The sequence below is a fragment of the Callorhinus ursinus genome, unplaced genomic scaffold (assembly GCF_003265705.2).
Source record: "Callorhinus ursinus isolate GAN/ISIS: 27379988/994484 unplaced genomic scaffold, GSC_fseal_2.0 scaffold6, whole genome shotgun sequence".
Classification (NCBI taxonomy): Eukaryota; Metazoa; Chordata; class Mammalia; order Carnivora; family Otariidae; genus Callorhinus; species Callorhinus ursinus.
The window spans coordinates 52,271,591-52,297,353 of record NW_027397068.1 but is presented as its reverse complement, the minus strand read 5'-3'; the positions used below and the strand labels follow the sequence as shown (position 1 = coordinate 52,297,353).

Sequence of the window (25,763 nt, the reverse complement as noted above, 5' to 3'; positions counted from 1 at the left end):
GAGAAGGAAGAAGCAAGGAAAATAATATGGAGACTAAATGGAGCCGGGAGAGAGATTGGGAACTATCCCATCATTGTGCCCCCCATGCCCTGCTGTAACTGAGCCACCCATGCAATGCTCAAGTTTTTCAGCAAATGGAAAAAGAGAACCCCCGTGAGTGATACCGTCTAGAGTCCATTAGAAAAAAGCAAGTTCAAGAAAATCTCAACTGGCCTTGGTTCTCAAACCAGACAATGATTTCCCTCTAGGACTTTGTAGAGTGAGTTTCATGAGGCAGCATCTTGTATAGGCCATTCTGCTGCCCTTCCTTTCTCTCCTTGCCAAGGAATTATTATCCTTTATTTGCCACTTGACTGTGTTTGAACCAATGATGAGATTTGGTGACTTTTATCAACTGGTCTATTATCTTCTTTTGGGCATAAGCCACACACAACAAAAGAGAATGTTTATTAGAAATAACATGCCAGACTAATTTGTTTTGATTGCAAAGATTTATAAGAGCAGAGAGTGATAGGTTAGTGTGATGTAACGGATGTTCTGTAGTGCTGTGACATTTAATTCAGTCCCTCCTGAGCATTCACTTGCAAGACTAATTCCTGTGGGTGTGGACACGAGCAAACTTTTCAAGGGGTCAGAAAACTGTAACAAGACCTAATGATAAATGACACCATATCCCTGTTGAGTGGAACAAAAGTGTCTGGAGGATTGCCTTAAGCATTGTTACTCATGCCAGCCTGATTTTACATCTTCATTAATAATCTTCCTGAAGACAGGATAAAAGGATACTTGGGAAATTTGCTGGTGAAACCATATTTGGAGTTGAGCTCTGGGAAAGTGGAAGGAAACTGAGCAAGCCTGGACCCTGGCACAGAATAAAAGACAATAGACTACATGATTACAAACACAAATTTTCATGGAGGAGTCATTATAAATAAAAGCATGTTTTGGTCAGAACTGTGTTGGAAGGAGGGGTAGTTCTGTGGATTCCAGAGAATAAGAAAAGAAAACCGGGGAGATGAACATTTATGGAGTACCTACTCTCTGCCAGGCATCTATATGATCTCATTCAATCCTCACATAACTCTCTACTATTTTTATCATTAAGTCACAGATACTAAAATTTCAGGTCTCTCTATAGGGCTGCACAGTTAGTGAGTGGTTGAGGAAGGCCTTAAACCCAGGCCTGCCAGTTCTCAAGGCCGAAGCTTTACACACACCCCTTGCTGCCTCCCAAGAATTTCCTCTGTCTGGCCACATCTAAGCATTCAGAAGCCTGACCTTTATAAACCGATGAATGCCTGCAGTTATGCTTAATTTTCTAGAAATTACCTATTTTAAAAGTCTATGGTTAATTGTTTTAATGAGATGTTAGTTTCTAACCCCACATTGGAATCTTTGCATTTACCTTTAAATTTGATTTCACTGCAAAACATCTTGTAGTTGGAACGTTAGGAGTTGAGTAGATTTAGGTCGTGTTGGGGAAGAACTAATCTCTCATCGGCTTTTAGCCCGCATATCCGATTAGACCTGTTGGTTCTTACAACATGGCGATGTTTATGCCATCTCTTCCCTTCATTCAAGTGACCCTATTTCCATGCTTTAGTATCCTTCTTAATTCTAACCTCCTGTAATCCATCCTCCCTACAGTGGCCAGAATGTGACTTGTTCACCTGACAGTTTGTTTTTAACCATCTCCTTAATCATTGGTTGAAATATAAACTAATATTTTTTGAGCACCTACTAATATGCCAGGTGCTATGGTGGGTACTAGGAATGGAAAGATTAAAAAGACAAAATTGCTGCCTTCAATTCAAGGAGTTCATCTAAGTGAGTTCACCGAACTTCAGTATGATTATGGCATCTGCTTTCTCCCATGCTCCAAACCCTACATGATTCTTTATCAGATAAATGAAGCCTAACTCCTTAGCTCAGTTTTCAGTGCTCTCAGAAAATCATCTCAACTGCCATCTTGTTCCTACACATTTGAGACAAATGACTATCATTATCTCTCCTTTCCTATAAAGCTCTTATAGTACAAATAAATGATGCCGCTTTAGTAAGATGGTAACATATTGTTGACATAATTATTAAATTATTAATACATGACTGTCCTTTCAGTGTTCTTTTGTTAGTTTGATGTCTTCCAAGGTGGTTTATAATCCCCAAACACCTCTTTCTCTGTGTTTATTTATCAAACTATCACCTGTCTTTCAAAGTCCACTTCAAATACTCCATCCACAAAGCCACTTGGAATCATTCCAGTCAGAGGCAAACTTGGTTTGCCGAGTCCTGTAGCTCTTTCTTTTGGCATTACTCAGGTCCTGATTCCCGGAGGACTCAGTGCCATCGATGTATGTGAGAGTTATTCATGCACTTACCAGATTATAAGCTACATATGAGTAGAAAACCTGTCTTGTTCTTTTTTTATCCACTCCACTCTAAGCCTTGCACAGAGAAAGTACTTTCTATTAATTTGCAAAATAAGTTGCTGAACAAATTATTTTATTCATTCAACAGATATATCGAGCACCTACTCTGTTCTAGGCACTGATTACACCAACAAACAAGACAGACAGGGCACTGGTGGTGGCAGGAATGAGGAGAGACAGATAATAAACAATAAACATAATAAATACTTTAAATCTGAAAAAACTGCATTCATCTCCAAAGATAGTAAATGCATGGAAAGAAGAAAAATAGAGCAGAATAGTGGGAATTTGAGAGCCTTTGGAAGTGGGGCTGCTAAGGTAGTTGGGTAAGAGGTAAGATTTGAACAAAGGCTTGAAGGTAGGAGGGAGTGAGAGAGAGGAAGTATTAGGATAAGAAGTTAGACAGACAGTGAGAAACCAGAACATGTACGGCCTTCTGGCTATTATAAAAGTTTTGATTTTACTCTGAGAGAAATAAGGAGCCACTGCAGGAATTTGGGAGGAAGGAAATGATAAAAGATTTTAATAAGATCACTGAGGCTGCTGTGTTGAAAGTGGACTTTGATGGGAATAAGTGTAGAAGCAGGCGTAGGAAGCTATTTGGGGGTAAAAGCAGTCATCCAGGCAAGAGATGATGGAGGCTTGGGGAGCGAGGTGGAAGGGGTGAGAAGGGTTAATCTGGCTCTGTAAGGATGACTGCAATGTTTCTGGCCTGAGCAGCTGGAAGGATGGCATGCCTATCACCTGTGATAGGCAGGTTGTAGGTGGAGTGGATTTGTAGGACCTCAGTGTTGGACATGTTGAGTTCTAGATGTCTGTTGGACACATGGACTTCAGAGTGGAGGTATCAAACAGCCAAAGCAGTATTAACAACAACAAAAGGAAAATAAAATAGTTGCATGGATGTTGTAGTAATTCACAGACTGGAGAGAGAAGGTCACATAAAGGGAAAGACCATACTGATTAATCATTCTGATGGTTTCTGCTTTAAAATTAAGCATCAGGGGTAGCAGAGACTCCTGGGTGTTCATCCCCTCAATCTATTTTCCTTTTCTCGTTATTCACAGAGCCTCAGTTTTTAGAAGGTCTCATGGCTGGTTCAAAGAGAACATTTTCCAGCCTTCTTTTTAACTAGGTGGGATCAGTTGGCTGAATTCTGACTCATTAAATGTAAGCAGAAATGTTGTGTGGGATTTCTGGGAAGCCTGTTTAATGGGAACTGACTTCTCTGACAGAGGCCTCTTTTGTTTTTCCCATTCTTCCTTCTTACTGTCTGGAATGCAGAAGGAATAGCTAGAGCTCCAGCAGCTATCTTGGGTAATGAGGACAAGTGTCACACCCTAATGATGGTAGCTTGTAGAACTAAAAGGATCCTTGGTCCCCTCATCCTTAATTTTGTGAAGCCACTGTGCCTGCTCTGAACTACCAACTAGACTTCTTTGATGGAGGATAGAGATAAATTTCTGTCCTTGGTTAAGTCACTAATAACACCAAATAATTTAAGTTAGTTTATTGTCTTCCATATCACCCTGGAAGAGTTAATGAAAGGCCTTTTCAGTGTTCTGACCTGTAGTCATGCTTGGTTTTTGCATTAGCGCGACAGTAAAGAAATTTATAACTCCAAAACAGTGAGGAGAAATCACCTCAGTAAAGTCAGAAATACATGTGTGTGTGCGTGGGCATGTACGCACACCCACCAGCCCACATACATGCCCACCCATCTACATGCACACTCACACGCATGCACACTTCTTACTTCTGAGATAAACCGTTGTGATCTGCTGGGAAAGACATTCCTAGCTCTCTAAACAGAACTGACAGCTCCCTCTTCCACCCCAAACCCAGGCTTCTGTCCTGGTGTCTGAGACACTTTATAACAACTTTGTTCCCTGACTCCCAGGTATCAGTGATCTTCACAGGTTTTTGTTCATTTACTCTTAAAAATAACATTGAGAAACCATGCTCTTCATATAGTTTTAAAAATTGATATCTAAAAATCACAAATTTCAGTGGTGGCCCAAGATGTAATGACCTGCATATTCGTGACTATTGGTATTTTAATACAAAATCATTACATCACTCTTTTTATAGTAAATGTATCTAAGGGAATCTAAACACCAATGGCATTTGATGCCCATTTATCACCTGTTGAAAAAAACACATGAGCAATTTATTCTTTGAGTTAGAGTTTTACATTGATTCTTTTCCTTCTAGAACTTATATTCCCATTCTATTTCCCCACAGAATTTTATTTTAATGTAATATATTTTTAGGTGTGAAATTTTTTAAATGTCACTCTGTTATATTTCTCTGCAACAAAAATAAGTGCACAACTTGAAATTTTAATTTAACAAACATTTCTAACGTCAGGCTCTAAGTAAGTAGTAAATATTTTCCAGCCTGAGTTTACAATGCAATTGTTATTAGTAATAACTGATCAAAATCCATGTTATGGCCAATTTGGGAAAAAAAATTTGTGCTTAAGAATACAAATTTTCTGGCAATACATCTATTTATGTGATGGCTGGGAGAGTTATAATATTTCAATTATAGGAGACTTTCTTTAATATTTTTAGTTGCTCCTTTGTTGGGACAATGTGCAATATTGGTACAGGGGGCACTATGCAATCTGCAGAATGGGTAAGGGATCCATGTTCTTTTGCAAAGCGAGACTAGCAGAAATGGAGAGCTGGCTTGACTGCCTTGCAAGCACATTCCAAGCAGGTCAGTTTAAGGGCCTTAAAATGGATTCTGTTAGCACTATTCGTGCCCGTGTACCCCGTGGAAAATCTTCGTGTACCCCCCGGGCATGTGGGCCTGGTCTGAAAACTGCTGCCATACATGACTGCCGCTGAAAGCAGGGAAGCAGATCTTACTCATCTTTGCGTCCCAGTATGTGGCACAGTGCCACTCAACTCAGTATTTGTTGAATGGATACTGACTAATTAACTTCTGAAACCTAAAAGTTCAGTAGCTGCAAAAGTTTAGAAAAACTGTAGAAAGAAAAGAGTTCTGTTAATTTTTTTGGGCCAATACCTGAAAGAAGCCAGACTTGAGGTCTTCTTTTGGGAAATCCTTAGATTTAGGTGGAAACTAAAGAGATTTTTAAAATGATTACAGCAATGGGCTCTTTCCCACTACTCATCTGCAGATAGCCAGGATCAAGTAAAGGATTCCAGAAATAACATGTATCAGATAGCATTTGTCAATTCCAAGATAAACAAAGAAGATGATTATAAAGAAAATTTTCAATCAATGCTTTTCATTCTTCATGTAGTAAGAATTTAATAACCAACAGGAAGTGGACAGTGGGTGTGCGTGCCTTGATTTGGTGGTCTCCCTGGTCTGAGTGCTGCTGCCTCTGCTTGGCAGATTTCCACTCAGGGTCTCTGTGCATCTTCGCTGTTGCCAATATTCCTGATCTCTCAGTGTTACTCAGATTCTGTCTTTCCTGCTGCGTGCATCCAGGCTGTACATCCATCCATCCATCCATCCATCCTTCTACTTACTCCTCCAGCAAAGCTCCTACCACCCAACCAATACCCACTGAACACCAGCACTTCACAGCAGTGAAGGAGGTAGGTACCCAGAAGCTTGCAGACCACGTGGGGCGGGGAATTTAGAGACATGAACACTGGGATAGGGCAAGTAATGAAGGTCTGGGAAATCTTACAGGAGGAGGAGGGAAAATGGGCTTTTAAAGAAAAAAAAGGCTTTCAGGAAAAAGATGTCCAAATTGAGCTCAAAAGGATGAGTGAGTTAGGAGGAATCAGGAAGTACAGTCAGTAGAGAGGAGGGATAGCAGGGATTTTGATTTGTTTTGATAATCTTCCATATTCCCAGTATCTGGGATGTATTAAGCTCTCCATGAATATTTGTTGAATGAATAAGAGAATGAGTGACATGTTTGGGAATCTAAAATTTGTTCAGCCTAGAGGATGCACAGAGGCCTAGTTGAGTAATAGCAGGAAGTGAAGCTGGAAGGCTAGCAGGGCCAGATCATAACAGGGTCTATAAATTGTGTGAAGACATTTGGACTCGATCCTGAGGATAAGGGGGTTTTAAATGGTCACCCGTGGGGTCAGATTTGAATTTCAGGAAACTCATCCTGGCTGCGCAGTGGAGGGAAGGTTGGAGCTGGGCGAGGCTGTATGTAGACAAGAGGATGATGTTGGTGCCATGCACTTAGCGGGGAGGCTGCCGTGAGCCGGCGGGGACATCCTGGTGCTTTATAGGCAGTGGCCAGAGTTATCTGTGTCCTCACTCACAGGGGGTGGCTCTGCTCCTACAGAGTCCTCTGGCTTTCACAGTGGTTCAAAGACCAATAGCAGAAAAAGCTAGACTGAAGAAAGAAGAAAATCATCCTAAATGCTGGGGAAGATCTGAGCATAGGATGAAATGATACCACCTAATATCTGTTGAAATCCCCACCCTGTTTGGAGTCCCACATTAGGTACCACATCTGTCCTACGTCGAAGAAACATCAGCTCAGCAGTTTTGCATTATCCCAATGACAGTGTGTTCTCATGTCCCAAATTCTTTATATTTGTAGTTTTAAAGATAATATTTATCCTAAAGTTGAAAGAGTACATATCCACCTTTGTGGCAACATAACTTATTAGAGTTTTACTTTGGAAAAAAAATAAAACTCTTAAAACTCCTGTGGCAAAACCTATGTTTCCCTTTATGCTGAATTATCAAGTATTATCCACTCTAAGAACAAAACAATCCCTTTGTTCCCTAATAACATCGCACCGGGCATTTAATAAACCACCAACACAGGTTTTCAAATTAAAACAAGAGTCTATTTGTCAAAGAGAATCTGGCAGAGCAGATCCGCTCTTGTGCAAGGCAGCTCTCAGCTGCTTCCCCGCTATTTACCAGACACTTTCTTTGATTAAAATATGTTGATAAATTGAGTCTGGTGTACCACAGGAATCAGAGTTAGTGACACCTTCTAAAACAGAGGTTACAGGAAGAAAAACAATAGGAACGGAGTGTGTGTTTTCATTTTTACTTGCTCATGAAACAGGGAAACAAGACTCGAGGAGACCATGGAGTTGCCTGACAAGCCAGGTGGGTCCGTCCGTGACGCTGCAAGCCCCCCAGCCCAGAAGGGCTCAGAGGGACAGAAGTTCCTTGAGCCCGAAACAAGACCTTGGCCCTCGGTGAAGCTGTAGCACCTGCCACGTTTCCTGCCTGTTGGAAGACACCTTTCTCTTGTTCCATCTGCATCCGCCCAAAACAGTGCTCTGAGACCAAGGAAACAATTGCTGTTTGTGGGGCAGGCCCCTCAGATGAGGGCCCTGGACAGGCCACACGCCACCTTCCTCACAGTGAACAGCAGAAACTTTATGAAACAGAAAATCCAATTTGAGCCTCCTTCCTGCAATTTTCACACGACTGGCCCAAAACACCATTGATACTGTAGAAATTGTGAGGTTATGTATCATCTTTGCAGTTGCTTATCTGAGTAGGGGTCATAGGACCATGTGGCAGGAACATTTCTCCTGGCTCTGTCAGACTCCTATTTATGGCTCAGAGTCAGGAAGAGCAAAAAGTGGTTAAAAATGCTGACCTTGGGCGCCTGGGTGGCTCAGTCAGTTAAGTGTCTGCCTTTGGCTCAGGTCATGGTCCCAGGGTCCTGGAATCGAGCCCCGCATCAGGCTCCCTGCTCAGAAGGGAGTCTGCTTCTCCCTCTGCCCCTCACCCCACTCGTGCTCTCTCTTTCTCTTTCTCTCTCTCTCAAATAAATAAAATCTTAAAAAAATGCTGATCTGCTCTAAGTGCTTGTGATAAGTGACTAAGAAAAATGATTATAAATTCTGTAAGACAGTACAGAATTTAGTATTATGAAACATATTACGCAGTAAGGAACAATGATTAATTATTTTATTCATTAGGTTGCTCTGTCACTAGCTAAGATGTAGTTAGACCCAATCAAAAGGAATTAAATTTGAAATGGAGCTGAAAGTGATTCTTTTTGCAATAGTCCTTACTGTAATAACCAATCCTATCTGACTTAATGCTTACTTTGCTCAAGTGCTGAGTGCAGGGGTGAGGGGTTGCGGGGCGGAGGGACAGAAGGTAAGTGCTCAGTTCGATGTCTCGCATGTTCCTTTCTCTCTCAGTCCACCAGGGACATCTGGATGGCCTCCACTCTGCTGAAAGAGGTGCCAGGTGGAAGTGCTTTTATCACCTTCATTTTGAACTTGGGTTGGCAGTTCAGCTAGTGAGTCTGGTCCAGACAGCTGACAATGGGAGGGAGCCCTCTAACCTGGCCCTCACTCCAGCTGCTCTGGCTCTTTATCTCAGGGCAGAAGCACAGGCTGGGTGTTATGCAGTGATCTTCTTATTTATTGGAACTAAAAGAGCACAGCCAACAAAAGGAGGGAGAGGAAGCTCTCTTCCATTTTATCTCATTTATAGAAAACCTAGATTGTAGAAAGTCACGCACAGGGTGTTCTCAGCCCACATAATTCCTGGCACATCCTCTCTACTGGATTCTCATTAACCAAATGTGTGTGCGTGGGTGTGTAAAATTTTTTTTCTGTGTGTATCTATATAATCACAATATATTGTGTAATATATATACATAGTGTATATATATTTTTTAACCATTACCATGGTTCCTAATATTTTCAGAATCTATAACTTGTTTTAAAATATGAGTGTAAGTTATGGATCCTTACCCTAGAAGGAAGCGCATAGGTCTATCCTCTGAAAATCGGCACACAGTTTCCTGAAAGTTCATTCATGTCTCAACCAACAGGTTCTTGGGAGGCTGAAAGTCTACATTGGCAAAGATTTTAAATATCATGTGTTGTTAATGGTCTGGCTCAGTTTATATATTAGGTAACATCATCTTTTTTTCTTGCCAGTTCCTCATCTACAGCTTGGTGCAGAGCAGAGATTTTCTGACCCAGGTCATGTTCTGTACAGCTAATCTAGAGAAGAAGCTTCTACAAAAGAGAGAATATACACTTAATGAAAATATGCCTAAGACACTGATCTGAAAGCAGGGGCTGTTCCTATGCTCAGCTAACGGCCACAGAGACAAGTTTGTTTTCAGTTATCCTGGGGTTTGGGGTTTTAATCCCAAAAGTCCACCAGCTCATGCTGCCTCCAGTGTCCTCCCTCAGCTCTGCTACTCAGAATGTTACACGTCAAGGCCCGTTTACAGTTCTTCCTCCCTGAGGTTCCCCCCTCCCCTAGACATCTGTCTTTCCATCATACTTTGTAGCTATGCCCTGAAGAGTACTTCACAGAGTCCCTTCCGCTTGAAGCCACTCGGGTCTAACCCCTTTGTCTCCCTCCCTGCAGGAGGAAACTTGGTGGAGAGCTCCTAGCCCCGCACAGGAAAGTAGGTGATCCATGTGAATTTCAGAGATCATGTGTGTATAGTGCTGAGTCACTCCTGCTCTGGAGACAAAACACTTATTCTGGCTTTGCCATTAATTAGCTATTTATTTTCAGGAAAAACCCTTGACTTTCCTAAGTATCAATGTTCCTCTTTCTGGAAAGTTGGTATGATAATCATACCCACCTAACTGGACTATTGTGCAGAGTAAATCATATAATGCCTCAAAAGCATTTAACACAGTTTTTGAGTCATGGTAAACAAGTTATATAATTCGTTGAACTATTTTATTATTTTGAAATTCCCTCTGATAGTTAATAAATGATGGTATATAGCCAAATATAAAAGGCATCAGAAATTTTTTGGACAGAACTGAAATCTCATAATATTTTCAGGTCCTCTTAACAATTTTTACTTTTAATATGTTACGTCCCAGTTTGGCTGATAAAAATTTCAGCTTTTATCCTAGTGAGCTCTAAGATAGTAGAAATATCTTTATGATACTGTGTGATCCCAGTTTGCCTTCAATACCATTTCTTTTCCTTTTTTTTTTTTCAAACATTATTTCTAAAACCTAAAGTCAAGGGTCTCTACCTAGCTTCCAAGAGGTCCTAAGACCTGTTGAGCAGGAGACTGATGAAGATTTATTCTGCATGAGGTTTTCAAGTCCTATATCCCAATTCTTTCTAGTTATTATCAAAATGATCCTTGTCTTTCCTGTCAAGGATTGGGCCAGACAGTTCAGATGGATAAATTCACTGCTAGAAAAAATAATAGCTCATTTTATTATAGTAACAATTTTGAATACAAAGAACAGAACAGGTCCTTACTCTTTAAAGACTTAAAAAAATTATAGCTATATGTATATCTTTAGCTAGCTCCCCAAAGCTTTTTCAAACTGAGATTAAGTCTTCCTAGATTTTGCACATTTTGAGCATCTGAATTTGAACAAATGTTTGAAGGCAGAGATTATACTTTATTCATCTTTGTATTCCTAGATCTTAGTATATCTTAGTATGATGATGATGATGATCATATATGATGATGATGATATGATATGCAATAAATAGTTGCTGATTAAAAATATACAAGACTATATGTTGTATTGAAAAGGCTACAGAATTTGGTTGTATTGGGATGTTTATTTTCTATTTTTTTAAAAGATTTTATTTATTTATTTTAGAGAGAGAGAGAGAGAGATAGTGAGCATGCATAAGTGGGGGAAGGATCAGAGGAGGGGAGGGAATCTCAAGCAGACTTGTGCTGAGCACAGAGCCTGATGAGGGGCTCAATCTCATGACCCTGAGATTATGACCTGAGCTGAAACCAAGAGTCAGAGGCTCAAGTGACTGAGCTACCCAGGCACCACAATATTGAAATGTTTATTTTTAACAAAGAGATTAAATAAAAACTATTAAAAATTACCTGCACTTCAAACATTTGAGTAAGGAATCCATTTTTTTGAGAACAGTTTTAATATCTGAATAAGATAGACTAGAGTGTTTTTATTTTGAGAATCAATTTTTGTTAATTAGCAATGAATACTTAATTCTTATGAAATTCTACAATGACTTTCTTGTTTTTAACATCTGGCATATTTCTTTTTAACTTCCTGTCTAGATGTGAACCCATCACATGTTTTATATATACTACACGTCAAAGTGCAGTATTATGACCCTCATTTTATGTACCAATCAGTCAGTAGCCACAGATACTCTCTTAAACTTCATTGACATGATTTATTTGACGACAAGAAATTAGAATTATGTAAGCATTTACTTTATATGGGAAAGGATCAAATAGCCTATTTTGTTGATTGATTTCCTTTGTCTAACAAAAGACATTTGAAAAAAATCAGCATTGACAGGAATAGAAAATCTATCTGGGGGCTTTCAGTCCAGTCATTCATGTCTGTGTTTTTCTCAAGCAATAAATTTAGCTTCTGAGATGCTTTTAGAAAGTTTAGCTTCAGTTCTTATTTTTCTTTGTTTAGTTTGTAGCTCATCATCAAAGGCTTTCTTAGTTCTGTCATCTTGTCCCCTCGATGTGGCCACATCTGTCCTGGCTCTGGGTGCTGGCTGGCTGCTCAAGAGAGCCCAGTGCTGGATACATACCAGGTGGATCCATAAACGTTGGAATGTCAGTTCCTACCTATGCTAAAAGCTAATCAACTGGATGGAGAAAGGCTTTTCCTCATCTGCCGATTGTGCTTTATTGGAAATAAACGCATCCTCAAGCTGTAACATTTTGTATAATGCAGGTGTTTTATGGAGATCTGTCAAGAATTTTTTAGCATTGTGTTTCTCAAAGATCTACTAGAATTGAGATCAATGACTACCTTGTATGCAATGATTTTGTGAATGACAACCAAAGGTCTCCAAAGGACCACCCTGAAAATTCTGGAAATTATTCGTCTATGATATAAGTTTTACTGTCTTAAATAACATCAGAAATAAAAGGTCTCCAGGTCAACCTACTCATGCTGCTGAGCTATTTTAGAACAACAAAGTATGCCTATTATCTTTGATAACATACCTCTGACCTGGAGACCAGTCAAGTTCAGAAATAGTCTTAGAAACCTAAGTTTGAATTAGGATTGCACTTGGGAATTATCATTTATAGAAGTCCTACAAGGACTGGCTTCAACTGGCCATTATATATGAGACCACCGGTGTCCAGGGAGACAGATATTCTCAGATCCCGAGAGGGTAGGCTCAGAGATCCTGTTTTACTCTGCACAATTTCAAATCTGCTTTGGATAGAACGGAATTCCTTGGATACCTTTGTAAACAAATTTAATCTTCCTTGGGGAATATCCTGGACCTATTTCAAATCCATGGTCTTTGGCTGTGGCTGTCATCGAGGCTGACCCTGAAGGAAGGCTATCTCCAAAGGTGAGACACAGGCTCCAACACTGGGCTGAAGGCTGTTGGCTGAACTGTGACTCAACAATGGGCTCCCTTACCTGGTATAGGTTGGCGAGATGGTGGTTAGTTTTGATCAAAAATGGCTGGTTCACTCCTGGATGGTCAACATCGTGTGCTGCTGCAGCCAGCAGGCCAAGCATGATGTCCAGAGGCGTGAGGAAGCTGGCAAGCTGTTAAAAAAATCACATTGGGAGATCGATTGGTGTTTTCCCACATAGGTTAGTGCTTGTTTTGGCTAAATCAAACTGTATGAATTATGACAGTATTTTTTAGGCTTTCCATCCTGACCTTTACCCTCTTGAAGCAGCAGTCAGTGAGGTGATAGCCCCATGGAATTGCAGGGGGAAAAAAGGACAGTGTGGAAAGTAATTAAGCAAGTCAAATTTTTCTGGATCATTCATCCAACTACCCTCCTCTTCCTACTGCTACTCTTGTTTCTTTTTATTGGTGCAGGGAGTGGTGTTGCCTATTGGCAAGACTGCTCTCTGGTGAGCAGGGAGAAGGCAGAGCCTGAAGTCAGCCTTGCTCCGAGAGAAAGCGGTGAATGAAGGAAAATTTTAAAGCCAAAGTAATGGACACATTAAAAAAAAAATCATTTGTGTATTTCAACCATCCCCTCTATCATTGCCACTGGGAATAAGGAATCAAAGAGTGGGCTGAATTACAAAATTTGCATATTTCTTCAATGTGTAATAAATAGTGGGGGAATGTGTAAGAATCTGTCATTTTTTTGGTAGCTATGAAAACCAGCAGGAGAATGGGAATCCAGTACTAAATTTAAATATACTACTGTATGATATATTAGAAATTTCAGACAACTTACAGATTAAAAAACACAACCTTTAATGGGATATTTTACAAGGATGAGGCATCTATCTACCTAGTTTTCTCTTGAGAATGCCTGTCTGGCATCCGTATGTTTAGTGACTGATATTAAAACTGACCAAACTAAACAGAGACTTGGACTAGGATATCATTTTTGAAAAACCTTAAGAAAATCCATCATGTATGTTAAGCCAATTCAGTTATATATGGCTAAGAAATGCTTAGATTTCAAGTAGTGAGTATTATTATTATATTTTTAGTTTTGGATTGCTTTATTGCATCAGAACACACTTGCTCTGGGATCTCTGAAGTTGACAAGTTCTCTGGGGCCTGAATCAGGATGCCCTGTTGGCTTAGTAGGAAATGGAGCTTCCGTCTTGAGGACTTTCGATTCTATTTGTCAATCAAAACCCATGAAGCGAGAGACTTTTTCCAGAGCATTTCACTGCTGGTACCACTTGTGGCAGAGGTCCAAGGCAAAACAATTAATTTCTTGAGGGTTTTGAAGATATCTAAGATGTAGCTTGTCATAGAAAGGGTTGTTTTTGTCCTAATGCAGTCTTGACAAGTGTAGAAATTATGGGAAGAAAAGCCCTCAGAAAATTTACACCCTCTTTCATGTGTATTATGTAACTTACAAAGCTGATAGCAGAACTTTCATAGAAATAATTTATATTCCTAGTGTGAATGACCCATACACAGTTATTCTACTATGTTGGGTGATTTGGGACTTAGCAGGCAGTTTAGTTGACACCTCCAGAGGGCTGAGGAGGCACCTGGGTCTTGCTTTACCTTTGGCTCCTTCAGGTAGCAGTGCATGGCCTGGGTGACATCGGCTGCATGAACAGCATTGTGATATGGGTTTTGGCTGTGGTAATCTTCTTGAACCATGACTAGGAGGCAAACAGATAACTCATCAGCTAAAACCAAAACAGGCAGGGCAGACTAAGCTCAGACCTATTGAGGATCCCTTTTGCTTAAAAATATCAGTGTCTCCAAAATGTGCAGCCTGGGGATCCTTTAAAAATAAACGTGGTTTGCAAGCTTGGCAGTTCTATTGGGCTGTTTTTAGTGAAGAGGAGGGGAGGGCAGATGGGAGAAAGGCTAAAAGGATTTGTGAGGCCCTTGGGATTCCTCACCACCTTCATAAATCACTCCTTTCTGGCATTCATCAAGGCTTTCATTCATAGGAAAAATAAATATGTAGGAAAAGGACAACTTTATTTCATACTATAGTTTAATTATTTAAGTTTGCTGCCATTTACGAATAATATGCCATTAAAGAGGTTTCCTTTTAAAGAGCCCAAGTAGCATCAGACCCCGATATCCAAAGACTGGTTTAGCACTTGAACAGCAAAGACTGACCAAAGCAAATCTGACACTTCTTCAGGCAGAAGTTCAAAGTACTGTGTTGATCCAATGGTGAACTCCTTGGTTTTATTTCTATCTCATTCAGATTAAGTTAGCATCTCTCATGCCCTTCCAATTTAAGGACCAGAGTGCTCTTGGAACCAAGTAGAGACATAAGCAAGGTGATTTGGTTTTGCTAATTACAGAAGCCATTAGCCTGCTTTAGCTTAAGATGCTTAGGATGCAATATTTTCAGTGTGTATAGAATGTCCAGATTTGCAAGCGTGGCCATATTTTCTCAGCCCATTTTATGAGTTTAGCTCTGAATTCGGGTGTTATTTCTGTCATCAAATCTTTTCATTCTTTACATTACTCTGCGGGCATACACATGTCTAAAGTATCTGTGTTCTCCTTCTTTAGACAAATAAAAATTATTTGGCCCATTTGTGGCCATTACTTTGCTCAAGAAATCATTCAATTAGCCTGAAGTTATTTGTGTTTCTGGAACCAAGCCATGTTGTAGCTGGTTTCAAAAATTTCTTTTGCCAATTATTATTTATTTTACGGGTTTCTAAAAACAATTATATTTAAACTCTGGCTCTCTCCCTTATTATATGTGTTGGGAAAATTACTTAACCATAAGTTTCCTCAGTTTTTTTCTCTATAAAATGGGAATAACAATAGCTCCACTTTCAAAGGGCTGCTGTAAGAATGAAATGTGTTAATATATGCAAGTCCTTAGTCCCAGCATATGTCAGCACTGTATTGGCCTGGTTGTCATTCCTTCTGTTGCTACCATGTCTCTGTTACTTTACTCTGGAGGCATCAAGGCATCAAGTCAGCTTCGAAATTCAAAGCACAGCCATAGGACACATCAAAGAAGCCAGCAACATGCTAAGTGGCAGCAGGAAGTTATATGGTGATTAAAAATGTGCCCTGGATCATTTGGCAGATAAATAAGCGTGCGTATTAAGTCCAGTAAGAACTGGGGCTGTTTTTGATAGAGAGTGACGGGGTGGAGTTGAGTGGAAACATGGCGGACTTTCAAGTCAGACAGACCTGGGCTTGGACTGAAGCTCTGCCAATTACAAGTTGTTGACCTTGAGCAAGTTATGAAACCTCTTTCTACTTTTCCTTAACTGTGCGCCAAATGGCGGTGACAACACCCAACTTGCAGAGTTGTTGAAATGGTTAGGAATAACATACTGAGAGCATCTTGCATATAGTGGGCACTACATAAATGGTAGTTCTTATATTAAAAAAAAAAAAAAAAGCCTATTGAAGATTTTTAACAGCTCATGTCCAGATTGGAATTATTTGAGGCATACATTATTGGGGTTTTGCTGATAGGTAAGCAGATCAGTAATTTCTTTAGCAGTTACATGCTCTTGATGGTTTTCCTTATATTGTTTTTATCTATTGTAAACATAGATAATCAAGTAAATAATCTTTTTTCACTTTTCACCATTTCAAAAATGGGTAAACCATATTTTAAAATTAAGGTGAGATAATTTAAGATTAACTTGAGATCTTCATCTTCCATGCTATCATTCTTGCCACTTTACATTAAAGAATATTATGGGCTGTCATTATTCAGAGGAAAGGAGGTAAGAATATGGAAATGAAGACTTACCTAAAAACCTGTGCAAGGTCACCATGTCTAACTTGAAATGGTGAATGAGTCCATGGGTGTTGAAGAGGTGGCACAGCAGTGTTACCAAGCTGTTTCCTGTAGGAAAACAGTCACCTGCTTTAACTTTTTTTTTCACCACTAAAATATTGAGATTGACAAAAGGATCCAAAGTTTCTGTAATGAAAAGTCTCCTTTTCCCTGTTAAATTTGAATTTTTTCAAGTATAAAGGATCTTATTCCTATGGTTTGGTCCTAGGTTTTCTCATATTGTACAAGTGAAACAAGCTAGGTCGGACATTTCTCTATACCAAAGGCAATGAAAATATTAAGAGTCTGCTTATTGTGGGGACACACACAAACTGTGTTTGTGTTCGTGTGTAGTTTTTAAAGACACAGTTTAATGGTAACTTGCAATGTGCCTTAAGTTGCTTCCAACTGATTCTTAGGTTTACAGGGATATCTAAGTCACCACGTTCCTTAAGAGAAATCACCCAAGATGAGATGTGACCATGAGATAGTTTAGAACTTAAGCCAGCAGAGATGCAAAATTGAAGCAATAATGACTAGTAAGCATTTAGGAAATATTATTGACTAAAGAGTAATGATTTTGAATTTTAAAAGCATTAGAGAATTTATGAAAGATTTTGAAATGGACCAAGATGATGACTGGATGTCTTAAGTGGAGAACAAAGTATTGCCTAAGCACACTCTTCCGGGCCACCTGATTCTGCATTTCTGCAGATTCCCTTGTCTTTGAGCTACTTTACAACTCTCAAAGTCGTAGATAACTGAGAGTATGGCAAATGATTCTTGTCCATAACATGCAAACAAAATCTCTCAGGTGAAAATACAGTTGACTTCCTCTTCCCAGTTTTACAGCTATTAATAAATTCATTTAAACATTTCTTACTGTTTACATATGTGTTGTTCTTTGAATTTTCCCTTGAACTAGTTGTAGCATCTTAACGGATCTCTAATTAATTGAGTTAAATCTTTGACATATGCTCATTTCATATTCCATGAGGGTCATGATTATACTCTCTTTTGAGCAAATCCTTTTATTCAGAGTTACTTTCATCTACTGGTACCCATTTCTCAGTTGATTTGAGCAAAGTGAAATACAAGATTGTGGGCTCCATCCCTACATGGTCTAGTTAGCTGTCCACAGTGTAAAGCTCGGTCGGCTTCACGGTCTGAGGCTGTATCTTTCAACTGTATGTTATTTGTCAAGTAACAGAGGCTGAGAAAACCATCTGTAATGACTTAAAGTGTAAGCTTGGTATACGGTGAGACATGTGAAGGTCAGCATCAGGTATGATGTCTTTCATTGGCTCCCTAAGCCTATTGGCATTTGTTTAATGGGCAGATGAATATATAACCAAATTTTATTATTTTCTTCAGGAAAGTCTTTATAGGCACCAAGATTTTAAAAGTGAAGCCAGTGGGAATGCCTACTTTTCTCTTCAGCTGTAGCCTAACGTTTTACACTCCATCATCAGCCAGTATTTTCCTCCAGTGATGCCAAGCATATCTGAACAAGACCTGCACTGGACCAGCTTCAGCTTACTCAGTGAAAATGTACAGACACCTGCCCTATAGGGCTCAGGACTGATCAGACGAGCTTCAGTGTTTCTAGTTTTCACTGACTGACAATGAACCTCCTACATTGGGATGTGGCCAAAGTATTCTGCCAGGAAAGAATCTAATCTGTGGTTTCCAAATTCCTTTGGGATCATCAAGGCCAGAAGGAAAATGGTCTTAAGATTCTAAGGCCAAATTCAGTCCTTACTTTTCATCTGAATTAATTTTCCCCTGCCCTGGCCCTTCTTGAGTGGCTATAGACTTAGGAAAGTGGAAAAAGAAGGGAAAAAGAATAACAGTGTTTGGAAATAAGATTCTTTTGGTGACTTACCATTTGTCAAGCGATCAAATAAGAAAATGTCAAAATCCCACATTCCCACTTTGGAAAGCATATGCTGAAAAGGCAAACGAAAAACAGCATTCAAATGAATCATACCGGAGACTCAAACATTTACTTTGAGACAGTGAATGAAACAATTAAAAAGTTGGAAATAGTAGCACATTGCTATCTGGTTTGTGGTAAAACAAATCTTGCTCTACGTGCTGCTGACAAGAGTGTGAAAGGAGTCAGACTGTCTGGTGCGGTGCCAGCCCGCCTCTCACGGGCTGGGGGGGTTTGGGCAAGTTCCTTAACTTCTCCGTGCCTCAGTTTCCTATTTGAAAAATAGGATGTTTGTGAGGATTAAAGAAGGTAATATATGTGGAGTGCTTAGAATGGTGTTTGTATATAATAAGCACACATAAAATTTGATATCTGTTAAAGCTGTAGTTCAGTAAAGTCTGTACATCGCAAATGACTATATACTTGAGAATGTTTACAGCAAAATTTTAAAAGATGAAGTCAAAATGATTGCTGAGCACATTGCTTGCTCAATGTGGACGAAATGTGAAATGAACCACTCTAACGGATAGGAAACTGGAGTTGGCAATTGAAAATGTTGGGTAATTTAAAGACCTACTGTCCAATGTAGGCTTATTATCCTGTTTGTTTGTTTTTTTTTAAATCCCCCATGCTTAGAATTAGATGGTCTTTAACTCTCAGATGTGAAGCTGTGGTTATGGACTCTATCCTCACTGTGGCTTCTTTGCCTGGCCTTCCTCTCTTCTCAAAGTCACTGCTTCCTGTAAGGACCAGCTCACTCTCCTCTTCCTGCCCCTAAATGTCTTCCCGGCATCTCCCAATAAAGTCTAAGGGCCTTGTCACAGCACACAAAGACCTTCCAGCATTATCAGAAAAATGAAGAAATAATAGGTTACCTGTGAGATCTGGTGTGCGTGAACATTTTATCCAAGTCAAATACTAAAGCAGAATCAGGACTTGATCCCTGGTATCCTGCCTTGTGACCCACAGTTCTTTCTACATCTCAAGGTCATCTCTCTTGAGGGGTGAATGCTTGGAGGAGGGCCCCACAAGAATGCTCTGTCACTGATGCCCCAGGGCGCTTAGTCTTGCTCTTTTTTCTCCAACCAACCACCCAACCACCCAACCATCCAGATGAATAAACAAACAAACAAATATTCACTCAATCTCAGGCCTTGGGTTGTTAGGAGTGATTTTTTTTTTTTCTTTTTTAAACCTAAAGTTGGGAATTAGTTCTTCTGATATTACTTGTTGCTTAGTTACTAACACTATACAGTAATAGTATATATTTCTTAATAGTATATAGATAGCATAATATTATTTAGCATGTAAACTCTAAGACTCTACTTGTGATTTCTGTTTAAACGGTGGCAGTTTATCCTGAAATTTAAAATCCTTTGACAGTTTGGGCTAGAGATAACTTGTGAACTTTTTTTTTTTAATTGTCACATGTTCATTTCAACCTTTGATCAATGAATTGCAAAAATGATTGTAAAATTTGTGAAAATTATTTAAATAAAATAAAATTATAAAAAGGACTACATACCATATGGGTAGACAGAAGTGGAATTAAGAGTTGGTAATTATTGGGTTACTTTCAGCATAGCTATTATAATGGGTTTAAAGACTTAGCTATTCTCTCATTGGTAATCAATCAGTCCAGAATTTTACTTTAGTTAGTGTTGTGCAAATATGTTTTGTCCATTTGTAAAAATGAAAATAGCTAGCATGTGCTAGGCATGAATATATGAAACATGTAAGCATGCTTTACCTCATGTAATCTCTGCATCACCCCTCTGAGCTGGGTGTTTCTATTAACCTCATTTCATATTTGAGGGAAAAGTCCAGATGTGTTGACTAACTAGCCAGAGTCACAGAGGGTCTCAGTGGCAGAAGTTGGACTCCAACCCAGGTACTGTCAGCTGAGGTACATGCTTTTGGCCACTGATCTCCTGGGAGGTGACAGAGGAGACTAACTCACCCTTGCTTGTCCAAGGTAGTCTTCATCCAGCAGGTGGAGAGGGGCTTGTGGTATAATTCCACGAAGCAGCCTCGATGCATGGAAGTATCTTTGAAAGCTTAACAGTCTTTTCACCTTTTTCTTAGTGCCAATTTCCCCTGAGTGTGTTGTATCTGAGGAAAGTAATCAAATACAGACATTATATATTTAAAAAGCCCTATTTTCTCCACTATGTAAAAATACAACGTATTATATTTAAGATTTTATTTATTTATTTGACAGGGGGAGAGAGAGAGAGAGAGCACAAGCCAGGGGAGCAGCAGACAGAGGGAGAGGGAGAAGCAGGCTCCCCCACGAGCAGGGAGCCTGATGTAAAAACACAATGTATTATAAAAGAGATAAACTTAAAATATGCTCTCAGTGCTCTCTTAAATACAGTCTATTTAAATCTATATTTGAAGTTGTCTTAGAATAAAAATGACCTTTCTTATATATTACATTCATTAAAATGTCAAGATATTTCTGAATGTAATTTTAGAAGGCATGAGATATATAAATTAAAATCTTCATTTTCTTATTAATGGCGCTGGTATGCTTAGTACGTGAAGTATGTGAAATCCGCATACTTCTGCATGCATTTGAAAGGAACGGTTATGCTTTTTTCTATGATATTAAAACCAAGCCTCCAGCATTTAAACCAGGTTCTCATCCTACACTCTCTTAATTAAAAGGGCTGAGAATACACTAGCTTAGACATGAGGAAAATGTTTCCTAATGTCCCAGGAATACCAGGGGCAAAGGAATCAAGAATCTCAGTACAAAGGTGATCTAGATTTTCTGGACAAGAAGCAAAGAGGGTGTCTACTTTCTAATGGAGTATATTCTTTTTTTACTAGTGGCCAGGAAAGTCTGATCCTGTCAGTAGAGATATTTTAATACTCATGTGCCTTTCAAAACTTGACTGTTGACATCATGGTGATTTTCCAGAAATACGCCAGGCACATTATTTGAATGCCTGTCAAGGTATGTCTTATCTCAGCTGAAATTCTATGAATCACTCCAGGGCCACCTAAGTGACATCTACTACCCATTTTGAATCTGGAGTCAACTGAACAGTCTACTAGGAAAACGTACAGTCCATATCTAAAGAAATTTTGGATTCTTTCACCCTTCCTCCCATCTCCCCTTCTTCTCTAGGGAGCTCAGAATCACAGTGGATAGAGAAGCAGAGGAAAGAGTGGGCAACGTGGCCCTCCCTGATGGCAGTGACTGACCAAAATCAGGTTTGTTACTTAGGCTATATTATGCATGCAAAGGCTTAATTCAGGGCAGGCAAAACCCACTGTTCTCTGGAAATCCCACCTGACTGAAATGCTTTCTTTTTTTAAAGTGGATCTAGATTTCATGTGTGGAAAGAGGAAAACATACATCCAGAGAGAGGAGTGTAACTGAAGTTGGGTGTTAGGCATACAGCTAAATTAAAAATGGTATACGTGGACTCAGTTCTACTAGTGGGTTCTTACTCATTTCTATCAATTTATCAAGTCAAAGTATAGGACAAAGTGGTTCATTCATTTATTTAAAACACAGATGTTCAGTGAGATCCTTTGGTTCTAGGTTCTCCAGTGAGCAGAACAAAGATCCCTGTACTCATGAAGTTTACGTTCCAGCATAAAGGGACATGCAATAACCAATAAACAAAAAATAAGTAATTTATAAAAATGTGTTAGATGGTGGTAAGTACAATGGGGAAAAGCCAGAAAAGCTGAAAGTGAGGGACCAGGCATTCTGTGTTTGGATAGTCAGGGTGGGCGTCATTAGAGGGTATAGTTTGGTCAAGTGAAGGAGATGAGGAAGCTGGCCAAGCAGATAACTGGGAGATACCTTCCTTACAGAGGTACCAGCTTGAATGCCCCTAGAAGGGGCACGCCTGGCATGCCAGCATGTGGGAGGAGCTGCAGGAATTCCAGGTGGATGGAAAGGAGAGGAAGAGGGAGGAGTAGGAGATGAGGTCTCAGAGCAGAGGAGGGCATGAGAATTATAGAGTCCTGTAGGCCATTGTAACAGCTTGGGCTCTACTCTGAATGAAATAAGGAGCCACTGCAAAGGTTTGTTTATTTGTTTGTTTAAGATTTTATTTATTTATTTGAGAGAGGGACAGAGAGACAGAGAGAGCATGAGCGAGGGTTGGGGGGGGCAGAGGGAGAGGGAAAAGCAGACTCCCCTGAGTGGGAATCCCAATGCGGGGCTCGATTCCAGGACTCCGAGATCATGACCTGAGTCCAAGTCAGATGCTTACCTGGCTGAGTGAGCTACCCAGGCACCTTGCCCCTGCAGAGTTTTGAGAGAAGAGTGATATGATCACACTATATATTCAAAAAGGGTCATTCTATGTGGCGAGCAGATTGTAAGAGAAAGCTTTGATGTAGTGAGACCAGCTATGAGGCCCTTGAAATAACCCAGGCAAGAGATGATGGTTGCTCAGATCATGGGAGGACCAGTGGAGGGACAAGAAGTGGGGGGAGGGGGGGATCTGGAGTATATTTTGGGCACCTCCAAGTTTTTGCTCTAAATAACTAGGAGAATGGAGCTGCCATCACCTGAGATGGGAAAGCCACAGGAAGGCCAGGTGTGGGGTGGATTTCAGTTTTGCACATGTTGAATTTGGATGTCTATTGGAAATTCAGGCACAGATGTCAGATGGAAATAAGTGGATATAAAACCCAGAGCTTGGGAGAGAAGACTGGGCTAGAGATAAAAATCTGGGAGTTGTCAGATGAGATTACCTAGGGAGTAGACAGATATACAGATGAGAAAAGCATCAGAGTCTGAGTTCTGCAGTATTTCAACTTTGAAAGATATAGAGAAGAGCAGAGACAATTGAAGGAGACTGAGGAGTATCCAGTGGGGATAGGGAAAAACCATCATTTCCCAGAAGCCTAGTAAAGACAATATTGCAAGGAGGAAGGTGAGATCCTCAGTATCGAATGCTGTTAATGACAGAGCAAGTTCAACAAAGACTGAAAATTGACCATGGGTATATACATTTGTCAAAATTCACTGAACTATGCACTTAATGGAGCACATTTTATTCTATGCCAGAAGCAACAACATCCTAGTCACACATCTATAACCTAGATTTTGTTTTTAAAACACAATTTCTCACTAAAAGAAACCAGACCTCCTCTGTGAAATGGCCAAGTCTCGGACTGGGGCAGGCAAAATACAAGAACTGCAACTTCTTGTTGTTCTGGAAGGTAAGGGAGAGCTCGAGAAATGATGGGATCATTACAAAAATGACAGAGGAGACGACTTGCAGGGGGTCCCTCTGACCAAATATGGGAAACTTTGAGCATCAACATGAATAATGGAAGAGCTGATTATAAACCACTGACTGAGAGAAGAATCCATGAGTCCATACTGATGGTAAGTAAACAAATAAGTAAATAAATGAGAAGGGAAATCTCTTCCTTGCAGAGTGTCAACCCATAATGCAGAGGAACTAATAGAGCTAGAAAATTACCATTTTGCAACTTTTTTTTTTTTTTTTGGAGAGAGAGCGAGGTGGGGGGAGGGGAAGAGGGAGAGGGAGAGAGAGAATCTTAAGCAGGCTCCACACCCAGCACGGAGCCTGACACCGGGCTCAATCTCACGACCCTGAGATCATGACCTGAGCTGAAATCAAGAGTCAGACACTTAACCAACTGAGACACCCAGGTGCCCCACCATTTTGCAACTTTTATGGTGATAACTGCTTCGGGCCAAAATCATCAATGGACACTAAAACTATTCAGTGGAAGTTTAAAAAGCGAGAGGATAATTTATGGTATCAAAGTATCTCCCCACTGATTTATTAATTGGAAAGGAAAAGTTGTGTAGTTTTTTAGTGGACAAATGTAGAGGGGGCACCATTTTCACTAAATAATCAAAGTTTACATCCCCAATAATGGGAGAAGCTGACATTACACACTTCTGATGTAATACACTGAGGACACAACATTGCCTATGTTGTGTTCTTGCTCCAACCCCCAGAAAGAGGAAACATCCTAAGAACCCAAGCTGAAAGATACTTTACAAAATAATCAACCTGCATTCTTTAAAAAATGTCAGTGTCATGAAAGACAAAGATAGCCTCTCCTATTGTTTCAGGATAATGGATGCCAGATAGAGTGCTCTAAATGCATTTGTATGACTCTGAATGAGATCCTGGATCAGGAAATAATTTCCAAAAATGGCTTTATTAGGATAATTTGTGAAATTTGGATATGGACATATATATGAGAAATTTGACAATTGAACTGTGGTCTGCAAAAGAAGGCTCCTGTTCTTAGAAAATACATGCTGATGGGTGCCTGGGTAGCTCAGTCAGTTAAGCGTCGGCCTCTTGGTTTCAGCTCAGGTCATGATCTCAGGGTCCTGAGATCGAGCCCCGAGTCGGGCTCTGGGCTGGGCATGGAGCCTGCTTGGGATTCTCTCTCTCCCTCTCCTTCTGCCCCTTCCTACCACCCCTTTCTCTCTCTCTCTAAAAAATAAATAAGTAAATAAATAAATAAATAATAAATTAAAAATAAGGAAAATACATGCTGAGATATTTAGGGATAAAGGGGCATGATGTGTACAACAAATTCTCAAGTGGTTATGAAAAAAATATATAGCAAAGACAAACAGGGCAAAATAATAATTGGTTCCTCTGGGTAAAGGGTATATGAATGTTCTATCCTTGAAAATTTTCTGTAAATTTGAAAATTTTCTGTAAACTCTATATTTTATAATATAGAGTTTAAGAAGAGAGAGAACAAGAAGAGAAATGTCAGGCAACAGTATCAAGTATAGACAACCCAAGGAGTTTTGCTACATAGGGAAGCAAAGGAATGTTGGTGAAGGTTCTATGCAGAATTATATAGAATGAAATCAAGTGTGTCAAATAAATGAAATGAGTTATTCCTGTGTTGTGCAGAAATCTAATAGGAAATAACCATACAATGATCAATTCCTTTTTTAACCTTCTATGAAAATTTTCCCATTCTAAAATACTGAAAGAAAATCTCCTATGTAGCTGAGAGTATTTTTTTTTTTTAAAGATTTTATTTATTTGACAGAGAGACACAGTGAGAGAGGGAACACAAACAGGCGGAGTGGGAGAGGGAGAAGCAGGCTTCCCGCTGAGCAGGGAGCCCAATGTGGGGCTCGATCCCAGGACCCTGGGATCATGACCCGAGCTGAAGGCAGACGCCTAACAACTGAGCCACCCAGGTGCGCCTGTAGCTAGAGTATTAACATAACAGAAATAAAGTAAACAAGGTAAGCCTAAATGATGGAAATATGCCACAAACATAG

At 39.8% G+C, this 25,763-nt stretch overlaps 1 protein-coding gene across 5 annotated transcripts in view; it reads right to left on the bottom strand.

Moving 5' to 3' along the window:
* Positions 1-25,763, bottom strand: part of PDE7B (phosphodiesterase 7B) — a 314,673-nt gene that overhangs the window by 17,772 nt on the left and 271,138 nt on the right. For all 5 annotated transcript variants that reach the window (XM_025865829.2, XM_025865819.2, XM_073893971.1 and 2 more), the window contains 5 exons: positions 20,448-20,599; positions 18,437-18,500; positions 16,525-16,620; positions 14,334-14,434; positions 12,755-12,886 (listed from right to left, as the gene is read on the bottom strand). In XM_025865829.2, the coding sequence (XP_025721614.1) occupies positions 12,755-12,886; positions 14,334-14,434; positions 16,525-16,620; positions 18,437-18,500; positions 20,448-20,599 (545 nt within the window). The remainder of the gene's footprint in view (positions 1-12,754; positions 12,887-14,333; positions 14,435-16,524; positions 16,621-18,436; positions 18,501-20,447; positions 20,600-25,763) is intronic.